General features: G+C 38.3%; 1 protein-coding gene across 2 annotated transcripts in view; it reads right to left on the reverse strand.

Annotated features, from left to right (window-relative positions):
• Positions 1–13,678, reverse strand: part of casz1 (castor zinc finger 1) — an 80,110-nt gene extending 66,432 nt beyond the window's left edge. The window contains exon 1 of one of the 2 annotated variants that reach the window (XM_042750493.1): positions 12,766–13,678. In XM_042750493.1, coding sequence (XP_042606427.1) covers positions 12,766–12,814 — 49 coding nt within the window. In that variant the 5' untranslated portion in view covers positions 12,815–13,678. Of the gene's footprint in view, positions 1–7,892; positions 10,384–12,765 lie in introns of those variants that run through there. The other variant, XM_042750494.1, reaches the window with a different exon arrangement.
• Positions 13,679–14,699: the final 1,021 nt, after the last annotated feature.

Consider the following 14,699-nt stretch of genomic DNA (forward strand, 5'->3'; position numbering starts at 1 on the left):
GCAGAGAAAATAGGGTGATGCACAGCAACGGTACTGAGGCGGAGGGGGAGACTTAAAGGATGTGATTTATCTGAGCTTGATTGCGTGTTAATCGAGGTTACGTGTATTAAGTGGAATCTAATTGGAACAGACACTGGCAGCCTGACAGATCGACATGATGCAGATGGATTGAGAGAGAGAGAGAGTGAGAGAGGTGGTGAGTGAGAGAAAAAGAGACAGAAAGCAAGAGAGGGACAGCGGGGAAGCAAATATGAAACTACTAAGAGGTGCTTTCCAAAAAGAAACACAGGAATTTGTACTTAACCTACTGGAGTTACACATAAAGAGTCAAAAACTTCAATAATATGAACGCAAAATGAAATGACAATATATTTTAATTACAGTTTTTGTAAATTAAAAATGTGTGCATGTTACTGTAAAGAAATCAAAACTAACTTGGAAACGACTTCCTTACATGATATCACTAAGGCCACTAGGGATGTATTACACCCACTTTCCATCATACAATCACTTCTCAATGGACAAAATCAACATTTTTTATTCATAGAATGTCCTGTTTACATTTAAAGTAAAATGGCTATTTATATGGATTTTAAAAGGATATGTTTATACCACTAAGAATAAGGAATATCACAGCAATTTGTTTTATGAGAGCCTGGCAAGTTCTCTGGCCCTTCTAGAAGACACAACTGCACCACTCCGTTCTGGCATGTGCACTGCACCGCCTCAGTTGCCACAAACATTCATTTATGCTTTATTGGAAACAAGGGGAAAAAAAAGTCCCAGCTGCTCCAGTACATCTCACCTCTGGGAGCCAACTGCCCATGTGTACTCAACTCACCAGCTTTTTCTATCACAGAAGACAACTGGTTTGAAGGCCCTTGCTTTAAATCCGAAGCATTCACCCTACGACTGAGTGCCCTTTGCAACATTAGTCAGAAAAAAGGCACAAGAGCCACACCTGTTGTGCCAAACAACTGCTCTCTGAAAGGCTACACAAACACATAACAAATTATACCAACAGAAAAGGAGGAGGTGAAAAATATCTGTAGCCACATGCCAAATGCCAACGGGAGGAGGTGACTTTAAGGTTTCTCTCTCAAATGAGCGTGTGGACACAAGCCTGTTAACAGACATCGATTCCATCGGGTCTTGCACTCAGAAATGTCATTTGTAGTCATCTTTTATCACAACTGTGTTCAATAACAGGCCTGCTTTATTAACAGCAGCACATACCCGTTGTGGATGACTGTGTCCATTCGCGTCCCTTCATTTTGTACTCGTTCTTGCATGATAATTACACAACTGATGATGTGAATGATATCATTTTGTGCTGTAATCTCAGATTATTTCACGTTCAGTCAACCAGAGAAAAAAAAAATTGCTTAGTTTTAGAATATTTTTATGGCGCATGTAGGTGGACAAACAATGAATATATATATATATGTACATACATATATATATATATATATATATATATATATATATATATATTTTTTTTTTTTTTTTTTTTTTTTTTTTTTTTTTTTTGTAAATTGTAAATAAAACAAAGATTATTGTTTTACATGAAAATACTCAGTATTATAAATAATATTTCAGTCTTTCTACTCTAGGAATCGAACATATGACGTTAGTGTTTGAGTCTTTACCGGGCAAAAATAAATAAATATCCAAAAGCTGTACGGCATTGTTTAGTGAAGACTGGAGAGAATAAACCCACACTCATCAACACAAAATGCCCAAATCACTCTCGACACAGTCCCGTCACAGTGCCGAGACAGGGGACTGAGCTACTCCTCTCTTCCTTTGATTTGATGCATGCTGACTGTTACACTAATGGCATTAATAAGGACAAAATTACTATTTTGAAAAACTGACTTTTCATCTTCCAAATCTGTCTGGCCATGTCCCTGCCCCCAGCCCTCCATTACGGGACCTGTGGACGGGTAGCCTTCCCATTGCTCGGTATGCCATGCAAATTGATTGCAACATTTTGAGAGGCCAAGAAGACTATGATCATTGAAATTTGACCCTCAGCTATTTTTAAGTGTTTGATTGAGATAGCAACTCATCCAGTTCAGCCCAGATTGTCCAGATAAGATTTCTCTTACTCTGGATATTCTTCTTACGCGTGGCAGAGGCCAGCACAACCATGCACTTGGCTTGTGAAAAATGCAGAAATGTAGAACACAAATAAAGAAATATGGATATATATGTATTGTAATGTGCAAAGGGATGGGCTGGTCATGCTCTGCTAAGCTTTGAGCTCTAACATTGAGAGAAATGACACAGTATGATCAAGGACATGAATTGCTCATTGATTTTTAGCGCCAGCTTAACTATCCATTCCAATTGATTTTAGCCCGGCCGGGTTATGCGAGTTATGGCACTTTTAATGCATCTTCTGTATGCCGGCTCACTACTGACAGAGAACAAATTTCCAAGCGCACAGGAGGCAGAAAAATTGTTGATATGTAAAACAACTTGCCAAAACATGTGAGCTGTTTTCTCTCTATTTTTTCTCTCTCTTTAGCCCTCTCTTGCCCAGTTCCTGGTTGGGAAATATGCACATCATAAAAAGTGTACTTCAGTCTCTAATTATTGGGATATGTCAGTATTTTCACCTGAGAAAACCTTTGCTGATTACAAAATAGAGACAAAGTGATATAAGTCTCCCGAAGTGTTAATTACAGCACATAGCTGCTCTTTGTGAGCCAGTGAGAAAGTGCAGAACATTCTAGGTGCACAGGAATCAAATAAAACCTTTACTGCCTCAACATGCACACCACATACAGTATACATTTCAGGCTGAGAATATACAGAGCCCGCTTACCAGAAGTGAATCAAGTTTCCACCAAACATGTACAGAGAATGTGGCCAAAACTTATATGTAAATGCAAAATATTCTACATAAAAACAGCATTTTTCTATTGTGCTAATTTAGTATGAACCCAGTCTATATTTCTTAACCAAAATCATGGAATAAATTCAAATTTGTGGATAATTCTTGATGTATCTCTTCTCTGTCAGCGGCACAGTATTATATCATTTGCATCAATTATTAATTAAGCCTGGGTTTAGTGAAATAAGAGATAATGTGAGACATGTGATCCAATAGATGGGCTAAATGTCATCTGTCACAGAGAAACACGTTAAAATAGAGGCTCACTTTCCTGTGCGGGCTCAGCTTTCACCCCGGGGAGGGGAGATTTCTTTTACTTCTGCAAAATACCGCTTTCAAATATCACAAAGTCTATTACGGCGCACTCATTTCATCCCTATTGGTTCAAGTACCTATTAAGTTCGAAGGACATTTCGTTCTGTTTTCAAGTAGGGTCAGATTACAGACCGAACTGAAACCCTAAATTTCAGAACTAACATCTTCCCTTCTCTCGTCCCACCTGAGACATCATACCTTTTCATTTCCCATACTAAGCCAGTAGCCTCATGAGACAGGTTTAATGCGGATTTCAGTGCAAATGGGACGTGGCGAGTGTCTTTCCAGCGCGGTGAGTGGAAGTAGCCACCAGCGCTGTGTCTATAAGAGTGTCAGAGTGTGTGGGTCAGGATGAAAGACAGGCTCACTGTTAAAGCTGCGAGAGCTTTCAGCCATGCGCTTGTTTCTCTCTGCCTCATTCATGCTGTGGCCGTTGAGAGCAAACTGCACATTGATTCATTTCCACAGGATGACAGGCTGTATGTGGGGAACATGCTTTAAATGTGCTATATATGACATCAGCGAAAACAGAAGTTAGTTAAAACTGACAAAACCATCACGCAAACACACGCATACGATGATAATGTAATATAAAATGATAAAATTAAATTATGAATATAATTAATAATTTTAATATACATATAGTGCATACTATAGTGCATACAGTATTTATATTGCAAGCTTTAGTAATAATAGTTACAACAGAAATTTAGAACAATAGAAGTTTATAGAAGTAAATGTATGTGCAGAACAGTAGACTCAGACTCTTAAAATATTTGCAATGCTTGAAATATCTAAGACATTATACCTTCTTTTAAAAGGGCAATTTAAATATTTAAATGCATTTAATGACAGTCTACAATAACTATGGACTTTCTATCGCTCTGTTCTTTCACAGGCACACACACCTTTTCTGAAAACACAAACAGCAATAATACATGAACTCCCTCCAGCATTATTGACGATGTGATAATTCTCATTTGAAAAAGCAACTTTGCACTTGTGCATGTGCTTTGCATGACAGCATAATTACAATATTTCACTTTTCCTGTTGATTCACTCTATTTGTGCACAGCAATGATAGAGCCAGCACAAACCGTCTGCCAGTTACAACAGCAATGAGACACGTCATGGAAAACTTTATGATCTCATGTTCCTGTTAATCAAGGTTTGAAAAAAGCGAAGTCCTTCACTCCTATTTACCTAAACCAGCTCACTTTGTGTAGCATTATTTTATGGGTTTGTTGTTCTAGCGTGAGGTATTATAACTTTGCATTCTTTCCCAAGGTCAGCTGCTGGCGTGACACACACAATATTTGCTTATGGGGCTTTTCAGGTCAGTTCTATTATATTTACATAAAATAATTTTTGATAAGGGATGTAAAAGACCTATAAAACTGTACCATAAATGGGAGAGGTGTAGTTGAGAAAAAAGTACAAAAGATCAACAGGTTATTTTTTTCCCCTTTTTTTTTATCTTTGACACGTTGACATTTTTGCACTGAACCTTGCCGAGAAATGCACCTAAACTAGGCCAACAAAGTGGGCACCAGCTCTTGTTTCTGCCCAAAGTACCTGTCTCTTATCTCTACAGCTCTATAATCACTTAACAAAGACTCGGGCATTTGCACAAATTAAAACATCAATAATGCACGAGTGCTTTTCAGTTTCTGCCACACACACCCCAGTGCTGGGGCAGCAGCACTCTCTCAAAATGTGCCACGCTCTCGCCCCGAAAGAATCAAATCCAGTACCAACCCACACCCCCTTGACTCAGAAGGGGGGAATTAAATGCAACAGACGATTGGGGGAGGGCATATTTTTTAAGAATGAGGGAAATTGGTGCTTCAGTGTAAACAGCCAACACCCTTGAGTGGCGTACTTCCATAAACAACATCACCACGGCATGGCCACCGTTTGTCATTAGCGGTCTCGCTGCCAACACAGACACAGCTTTAATTCAGGCCTGGGATTCTGCCCTATCTTTACATATCTAAATCGGCAAAGGCTAGTCTCTTATTTACAGGGATGAGAGCGACCAAACTATCATAGTGAGATGAAATATTGCATGTTAAATATGCATAAAAGGGGTCAAAACAAGTCCACTATGGGAGAAAAGGAAGCGAGGAAGGGTGGAGGAGAAACATTAAAACTTAAAGGGTCCGAAGACGGAGCCAGGAGGTGTTCCATATGAGACAGTCCGTTAGGACATGAATCTTGTACCCGTCTTCATGTACTATCCACATACCTCCCAGAATGTATAGTCTATACCTTAAATAGGAGATAACCACTCAAATACTGCAGGATTTGTAATGTGTGTGCTTGAGCCAAATGTGCATGTTTGTGAACATTAAACACATTCCTTCTACGGGCAAAAAGATGTCAAAGACAGACTAACTCATAGAGATTCACACACACACACACACACACACACACACACACACACACACACACACACACACACACAGGCTTTTAAGCTGATGCATTACAATTAAGTTGCTTTTTTTTCCCCAAGTATAATATTTTATCTTTTTTTCTAAACAGATTATTTCATGTTCAGAGCTAATTTATCATTATTTCCTAGTTTTTCTCTCTTCCCGTTACCCTTGCAAACAATCCCCTTGTTAGCAAACTGTTAAGACAGGCGCTTGGTACACAAATTGCGCTCGACCAAGCGAATTTGTTTTGCAAGGATGACCTGTTTAATCATCTCATTTTCTTTTGTGGACGTTTATTCATCTGGTTTCCACGGTTACGGAGAACATTAAGGGGCTACAGTAATAAGGCTGGAGAGTCAAACAGGTAATAAATTAACGCCATTTTCCAGCAGCCGAGGACGGTCTCTGAAATGAATCAGGGGAGAGGGGAGCGCACACGCAGGTGAAAAGGGGCCTCCAATATTTCCAAACAATTAAGGGCCATGCAGGTTATTTCACTCTGTAGAGAAGCTCAGATGGGCGTCCAATGGACATGACGCTTTCAGAACAATCAGTGCTCGGCTGTTTTAAAGTCATAATGTTCCCTTATTTATCATGATACTCTGATTACTTATCAAGACAATCAAATCCATCTGAATTACGATTATTAAAATTTCTCCCATTCATTCTAAGATAAGATTACTGTTAGTTGCAAAAATACAGTTATAGAGACATGTTGTAAAACTATAGATAAAAAAAGCAATCTATGTATTTAAATAAATTATATAAACAAAAAAATATTTTTTGCAGATTTCTGTATCACAAAGACATTTTTTATTCATTTATTTATTTATTTAATTATTCCTGGCCCCTTTTTAAAGCCTTCCAAATCACTACAGAAGGTAATGTCTCTCTCTCACTCTCGACTTTGACAAATGTTGCCCCTTTGTAACAACCAATGAGTCTGACTATAAGCCAAATATAGAAAATTCCGGCACAATAGGCAGGACAGGTGTTGGAACCCCTCTAAAAGGGTCTGGGCTCAGTAAGTGAGACTAACAAAATCCAAATATGGTATTCAAGGATAGCAGCGCACAGGCAAAATATACAAGCCTTTAGCATTCTCTATACCTCCTCTATCTGCCTTATGCTTTCACACAATCCTCACATATCTGTGATCTACACCACAGATTGCATAATGTAAGGTATAAAGGAAAAAAAGAAGTTACAAAAAAACTCCGGGCAGACTTGAACAGGTATTTTCATTCTATTTCTGCTGGTTGTGCAAGCCATAACATGGCATTTGTCGTGGTCTGCGCAGTGCTGGAAAATATCTAAATCATGCTGGAACACTATTTAATGAAGGCTGCTTTCAACAACCCAACATGCCCTTTCATTCATTACTCAGTGTGTATGAATAGATGGACATAAAATTGCACAAATAATAGCACACAAGCCTGGTGTCAGGTGGCTTGTTTGCCACATAGCTTGCACGGGGTTTGACTCATTTCGTAAGTTGGTAGTTCCAAAAATAAACAGTGACTGCAAAAAAAGTGTTTGGACCCTTTTTGACACTTAAAATGTGTGAATGGCATTGCATTAGATAACAAATTGGAATTTGCAAAGAAATGATGCTAGAGATTTTCTTTAAACTAACTTCAATTTTCTGAAACATTTTTGGAATCACTTTTAACCATCTGATGTCAAGGTGATTTTTAAGTCAATGTATGAAGTCAGTTCCGCTCAAGATCACACAGGTTTCCTAGCAAAGTAACCACAAGTGTAGTTCATCACATTAATTATAGACATAGAAAGTGTACATATACTTTATTTGTGAACAAATTTCCAATATATAAACAATATAGTTTTATCATTTGAAACCTAATAGGCCCATTCATTTCACATAAAAAGAGTGATTATTCCATCTATAAAATAAATCCACTTTTTCAGTGCTTTGATAAGTATGTACGTATGCATATTTAAAATGCACAAGATTCAATTTAATATTTTGTTGTCCAAGGCAAAGTCATTCAGACAATTTGAAGTGAGTGTAAAATATTAATAAAATATTTATAAAAGTATTAACATTAAAATTAAACATTTTTTCTTTTTCATCAAAATAAAAAGAGAAAGAAAGAAAAGTGAAAATTAATGATTAAATAATACGTCAAATAAAATTTGAAGCAAACATTTTTTTCATTAGCTGTATGTCTTGTTAGAATTCAAGCTGAAGCAATTTAATGATGCCAAATCCACACCTGTCATCCAGACGGTTCCAATGTTTTAAAGCAGGCAGTCGGTTTCTCATACAGACCAAGGGTATGAACTAGAACCCAGACTAAAGAGACATCTTAGCCTCCCCCTTTTGGTCTTAACAAAAGTCTGGGGCCAGGACAGAACAGCCACGAGTCCCAAAACTCCTCTTGAAAAGGCAGAAATCCCCAAAAGTGGTCACACAGAAGAGTCTAAAAAAGCTCTAAGCTCTAACCATGAGACCGCCAACTGCTCTGTTAACAGCCTCTTAACAGGTGTGGGTCCAAGAACCATGTAATCCTATCAAGTTACAGAGTTTTAAAAAAAAAAAAATTCAGTCAAACAGCAAACTCCTGAGCCCCCTTTTGCTCTCTCTTGTTCTCTCTCTCCGCCCGGTTTAGTGTGTAGGCTGTGACAGAACGCAACAGCTGGGCTTCAGATTTATCATGTACAGACTGTAATTATTGCTGCTGCTGCCTGCTACTGACCCAAGTGAATAGAATGTCACAGGCAAAAGCACACACAACCAGAGGATTCACGGCAGGGGAGGCTTCGAACGCAAGCACCCCTGTTTGCAGTCAATTACCAGAGAGGACAGGATATCAGCTCTGTGGCTCTCTAATGCAAACAATCTCAGAGGAAAAAGGCAACAGGGAAGACATTAATTTCCCTTGGTTATCATTGGAAGAATAAAAAAAAGTGAGGATTGTCTTTCAAGAAAAAAAAAAGCAAATACGTGAATATTTTCATGACTGAGTAGATGAGAGGGAACTTGCTAATTCCACACGATAAACTTCAAGAGATGAATGCAACATGCACACGGCGTAGAGATTTGACATAAGACCACCAGAAAAGCAACACTCTAATCTTATCGCCAGCCCCACCCCATGTGACCTGTGTGTTTGGGTCCGAGATAAGGAGCTAAAGACTGCTAGTGCACAGACAAACCATCCATCAGCTCGGGCCAATCGGTCCCTTAACTGCAATCCAGCTGCCGTTCTCCGCTCCTGCCAGACTAAAGGAACTCGTCATAGCTGCACTCAGCCGTCAAGAGCGGCTTGCGGTAGCCTCTCTAACAACCCTGCCTGAAACCTGCCTACAGGGTTGTTCACACCTTAAAGACCCCTGCCACATTTAAAAGGATTAGTCGCCACATTTTTTGTACCGGCTTAATCTTCCTTTCAGACAGCATAATAAGGGAGCGCCGATAAGCGGAGCATGCAAATTTCATTCGAGGCCATTGGAGCTCAAGCTTTCAGACAAACAGACTAAAGTCTTCCACACTGTGCTAATTGCTTCTTCATATTCTTCTTTTCCCCTCTTATATGCCGTATCAGCTGCCGCAGATTATTTGTCTCCCCCACTTTGCATGAAATTAGAATTTCATGTGGAAGATCATAAACGTGAAATGAAGCCATTCTGCGAGGCCCTGCGCGCAGAGAAAGATCTTTCCACCACTTTTCTAACCATATGTGCCAAAACAAGAAAACTCCATGTTGTGTCTGCACCGAGGGGGAGAAAATGGATCATAAAATTCTCAATCGTGTGGCACATTTGTTGCAAAAGGTGAGGTAGATAGCTCAAGATAGCAGCACTATGAGAAGCTTTTTTTTTTTTTTTTGCGAGATGCAAAACTTAAACCACAAGCCCTGTAAAGCACCAGTACCTTGATAGTAATTTCTTTTTTTCTCTCTTTGTACAGTTGACTTTTGTTTTACTGAAAATGACACCACAACTCACCTGAACTTTAGGTTCATAGCTGGATTTGCTTACAGCCAGGAAAATACATTTTTGGAAATTGTATCATTACATCAATATTCACAAAGACATAATACTGCGATGTATTTGTTTACATTAATACAGAAATCTAGTATTATCCTATTTAAATAAATTGTTTTTATTTAATATACTATTTAATATATTACATAACAATTTTGATATACTATACAGCTAAATTATACAATTACAAAAGCTGCATATTTTAAGCACATAAAACTATGCATTATTCCACAATCTTTTCTAGCACAGTATCAATTAGACCATTACTGTGTATAAGTGACAGAAAGGTTTTGAAGTTTTAATTAGGGTCTGGTGTCTGCATGAATGCACAGGAGGAGAGGAGAGGAGAAGAGAGACCTCATAAGCATCACGTTCACATGCCTAGAGATTGATCCATTCCTGTACTAGCCTCCGTTATCGTTTGCCCGACTGTGAGCTCGGGGACTGTTGGGGTATTAGGATGACAAAGTTCATTTTGATGGTGGGGAGCCAGTGACTGATCAGAAAACTCAAGCTAGACTCAGTCGCCCTCTCTCTGTCTTTGCTAGCTTTTCTCCTTCACAGAAATATATCGAATGAAACAAGTAAATACAACTACATTTATGATAGCAGTTAAATCTACAGTAAAATGTGCTGATTATTGTAAATAATAAACTACACTATTAATACAGTATATATATAAACTTTGATAATTAAATTGAGAAAAAAAAGCATTTTTTGTAAAAAAAAATAAAAATAAAATGTATTAGCTATATGAATACCACATTTAAATAAATACCGCTACATATAAATAATTTAGCAAATGTAATTTTGCCATATTTTAATGAAAAAAAAAAAACATTTAGTTTCAAATGACTCAAAATGTACAATGTACAAAATGCATTTCGGATGTCCTTCTAAAAGGAGCTCACCTTTCTTCGGTGACATCTGTGCGTGTCATCAATTATAGATTATAATTTAAAGAATATGCATGAGTTGACATGGTAACACTGATCACCCCTTCACTAAAGAACGCGTTTGCCGCTCTCAGCGGTCGGGTGTGCCAGGGGTCCCTCAGGAAAAATAAGCATAAAAGGGGTTAAATGTGATGCCTAGCATCCTCTCCCCCTTTAATGTCCCCCCTTCCAAATGTACTTCAAAACTCTGTTAATCTGCGGCACACAACATTCCCATTAGCATAGCCCAGCCCCCTCATAAAAATTCCAGCTAGTTTAATTAAAAAATGTAAATTTACTGTCATCCGAAGAGCTGCAGAATTAGGACAGCAACAGCCTTTTTATTGTTTAAGACATCAAATTGATTTGGTTGTTGCTAAATTGTGATAAAGGTTATTGAGGGCTGCAGACCTTGGGTTGTTTTTTCCTCCTGATTTGATCCTATTTTGCAGATGAGTGGTAAAGGTGCTCAGAGTGGACAGAGGCTAAAACTGCTTTTGCTCACACAGGAGAAAAAAAAAAGGAGTAATAAAATAACTCCAGTCATCTGAACAGAGGGTATGCAGCAAAACGACAACGATTAAAAAAATAAATAAACAAATAAAAATCTTGGGAGTGTCCCATTTAGAATAAGAATAAAACAGAAAGCAAATTGTAATCCTGTTAAAAAGATGTTTCTGATAAATATGACGTAACTAATCTGAAGCCCATTTTAAAAAAGTTCAAGAGATGCTCTTTAAAAGAACCCACAATGGCATTTATTTTCACTTAGTTTAATTTCATCTTTCCCCATTTATCATTTAGAACAAACAATGTTCATTAGTGTCAAGAAAAAAAAAATGTTTCTTGCCTGAGGGCAACAAGACATGAAGATATCGCATCAAAAAACTCGCTAAAATTATTGATAGAATTTTTGAGTTATGTCATAACCTACTTTTGGCACTGGAAAAATCCACTGATGTATGTGTGTATTTATTTTCCAAGTTAAAAAATTAATTGTGGTTTTTGACTAGTAAAACAACCAGTCCTATTACAAAACTAAAAAAGAAACATTTTGGAACATGAAAAAATATGTTTTTACTTTAATATAAAATATATATTTTTTATGTCTATAAATAAACATACAGCAGTTACACACTACAATGTATAATCAAATAAGAGTCACATCTAAAAAAAAATAAGTGACATCTAAAACTCTACCTAAACAGCTTCGAGTGAAACACATCGAAAGCCAATCAAACAAGTGTGTGAATAAACACTATAATTCTGGCCTAAATTAAAACTATTACAAAAACAAATAAGTTTAATTTTCCAGGAGCTCTATTTAAGACTAAACTGAAATAGAAATCCAACAAACTCAAACCACACATTACAAACTAACTATGCTAGAACAGCAGTATTTATTTCAGGAACATATTGCCATTTCTGATTTTATAATAATAATAATATCTCCAAAAGCCGGATTATTTGGTGGTGAAATTAGGAAATAGGATGGGACAGTATGACTGATATCAATTTCATAATATCCCTAAACGGAGGAACAAGGAAAACGGAAAGAGATATCATTTGTTCTGTGTGCCCTTACATGTGTCACAACAACGTTACTACAGCATTTTGTTTACTCAGTCCCCTTGGCAACAAACCCCTAGGCCACACCAGTCACTTCACTAATATTTTTACATGCCTATGTATGTTTATGCCACATCGGTGCTTCCATAAAGTTATATCAGCATCAACAACAACAACAACAACAACAAAAAATTCCCTGAACTCAGACAAACAAGACTGTTTTAATAAACACAGATATATGAGTTTCAATCGCCGAATGCCTGTAGGTAAGACTGATACACTGTGTCTAAATAACAAATAAACTTGACTACTTCCAGGTTTAAAATGAAAGTAGTCTACTTAAATTCTTCCCCTCCTGAGAGGCACGAGTAAAGTAAGAAAAGAAAACACAGGACTCAGGGACAGAGTGATCATATTAAACACTGCCATCTCTCAGGGCTTGTCGCACAGTTATAAATAAAGGTAGAGTAAACTCACAGCGACGTTATGCGGCACTTAAAACAACTTCCCTGTTCAAGACATATTTTATATTAAAACACTCACTTATGGACACACACACACACAGAGAGAAAGGTTAAAGAGGAGGGTCACTTACCATATTCAGGGTAGTCGAAGTTAAATCCTGTCAAGCATGTAACTTTCATAATATTACTCAACTCTGTTTGAAAATCATCAGATGTAAGCTGGTCTGTGAGAAAAGGAAAACTGAAAGAAGTTGACAATAAACGCCTTTTTTGCTCTCAATCATGTACTAAACTCCTTGACATGTAATCTGTCAATAGTTTGTAGCAGAGATAATGCCGGCTGCCACGAGTGAGGTTGATTGGCAGCTTGGCTTGGCCCCTCCCTCCTGTGGTTTGACGGGGGGTAGGTGAGAGAATACAGAGCCGGCCCCTTCCTCGACTGCTCCTCCTGCCTTTCTCTCTCTCTCTCTCTCCCTCTCTCAGTCTACGGTTCTGCTCCTGTACACACGCACACACACCAAGCAGTTGGCGATGTCTGAATAGGCAGATAGGAAATTACAGCAGTGGAGGAACCTGAGCACACTTTTTTCCTCCCCTTAGTGGGCTGGCCTTCCCATCTTTGGACTCTTCTAGCCTTTCAAGTCTCTCAGGGAGGAGCCTTCCACGATTCCATGAAAATGAGGAGGGAGGGAAAACTCAAAGGCTCAGAGAAAATATCAAGCTCATTAGATATATCAGTCGGACATTTTTGCATGCGATTCTGATGATAACAGCACGCCCGTTTTAAAATGAACAAAGTGTTCTGGTTTTTGTTTATCTCACGTTGTGGGAAAGACCCTCTCTGGCCTACTGTGCATTTGACTATCGCAGTTCATTTTATGAGTGTTGTTTTCTGAAAACAGGAAGTTTGCGGAATATTGCAAAAAAAAAAAAAAAAAAAAAAGAATACCAGCAAATTCACGGGTAAAACTAAAAAGGTTAGTGTCAGTTACATTTTATTGCATATTTTAAAGTTTCCTCATAATAAAAAAAAACAGACATCAGTATTGAACAGTGCTTACATGGTGAAGTAACCTTATCCTCGGAACAGTTGGTTGTATATTACAAGGAAGGGAAAAAAAGAGAAAAACCTACATGTCCCATCCCCCGTTCCCTTCTTCTCCCTCCCTTTTTCCCTCCTTCTCTTCTTCATTCATCTTTGCCTGCTCTCTATGTGCTTGTCCGTCTGATAAGGTATCAGTTTTCATTGTAATTTCAGGTGAAATGATAAACGGCAGCCGTTACCAGGTGACAATGAATACTTTATAAGACAAAGCCCTTATTTGCCTGGCAGTTTCTTCCGCTGCGGCATGCAAAAGTGCACCCGGACAGCATATTTTCAGCATATTTTCTAAACACAGTCGACTTTTGGAAATATTTTCATTTGCAACTTGAACCGCAAATGATATGAGTAAACACCAGGCAGGAAGTGCCAAGTTTTGGCCAAAACAAAAAGAGCTTAATTTCTTGAAAGCACTGATAAATAAGGCCAATAAATGGGGAAATGCATATTCTGGGTACTGTCTCATAAGTGTGAGAAATGAGTCAATCTAGTTCCTGTTTGCTAACTGTTACATCTCATTTGTGAGCATAAAACAGGTTTTGGTTGATTTAGTGATTATGCGGATGACTCATAAAGCAACAATGGCAAGATGTTCCCACCTTAAACTCAACAATCCAGAAGGGAAGAGCCAGCGCAGTCAGTCATCAGATATCTTCAAGACGATCCGTAGAAAACCCAAAACATGCAAAACATCAGCAGCCGTGCCGTGCCGTTTTGGAATTAGTACAGCAACACGTGTCGAGCACATTCAAAGTGCTGGCTGACACCATAACAAGACGCGCATAGAGCGCGCACCGATCCGGCGGAATGCTTTGTACAGTAGCGAACGGCCAGCGGTCACAGATCATCTTTCTTTTCGCTGCCAATTCTGTTTCTCAGAGAAGAGCTGAATGGCGTTTGATGTGGCCCATTATGATGGTATGCTCAGGGCATGCGGGTGAGCGGGAGGGGGGACTGTGACAT

Source organism: Cyprinus carpio, chromosome B23, assembly GCF_018340385.1.
Source record: "Cyprinus carpio isolate SPL01 chromosome B23, ASM1834038v1, whole genome shotgun sequence".
Lineage (NCBI taxonomy): Eukaryota > Metazoa > Chordata > Actinopteri > Cypriniformes > Cyprinidae > Cyprinus > Cyprinus carpio.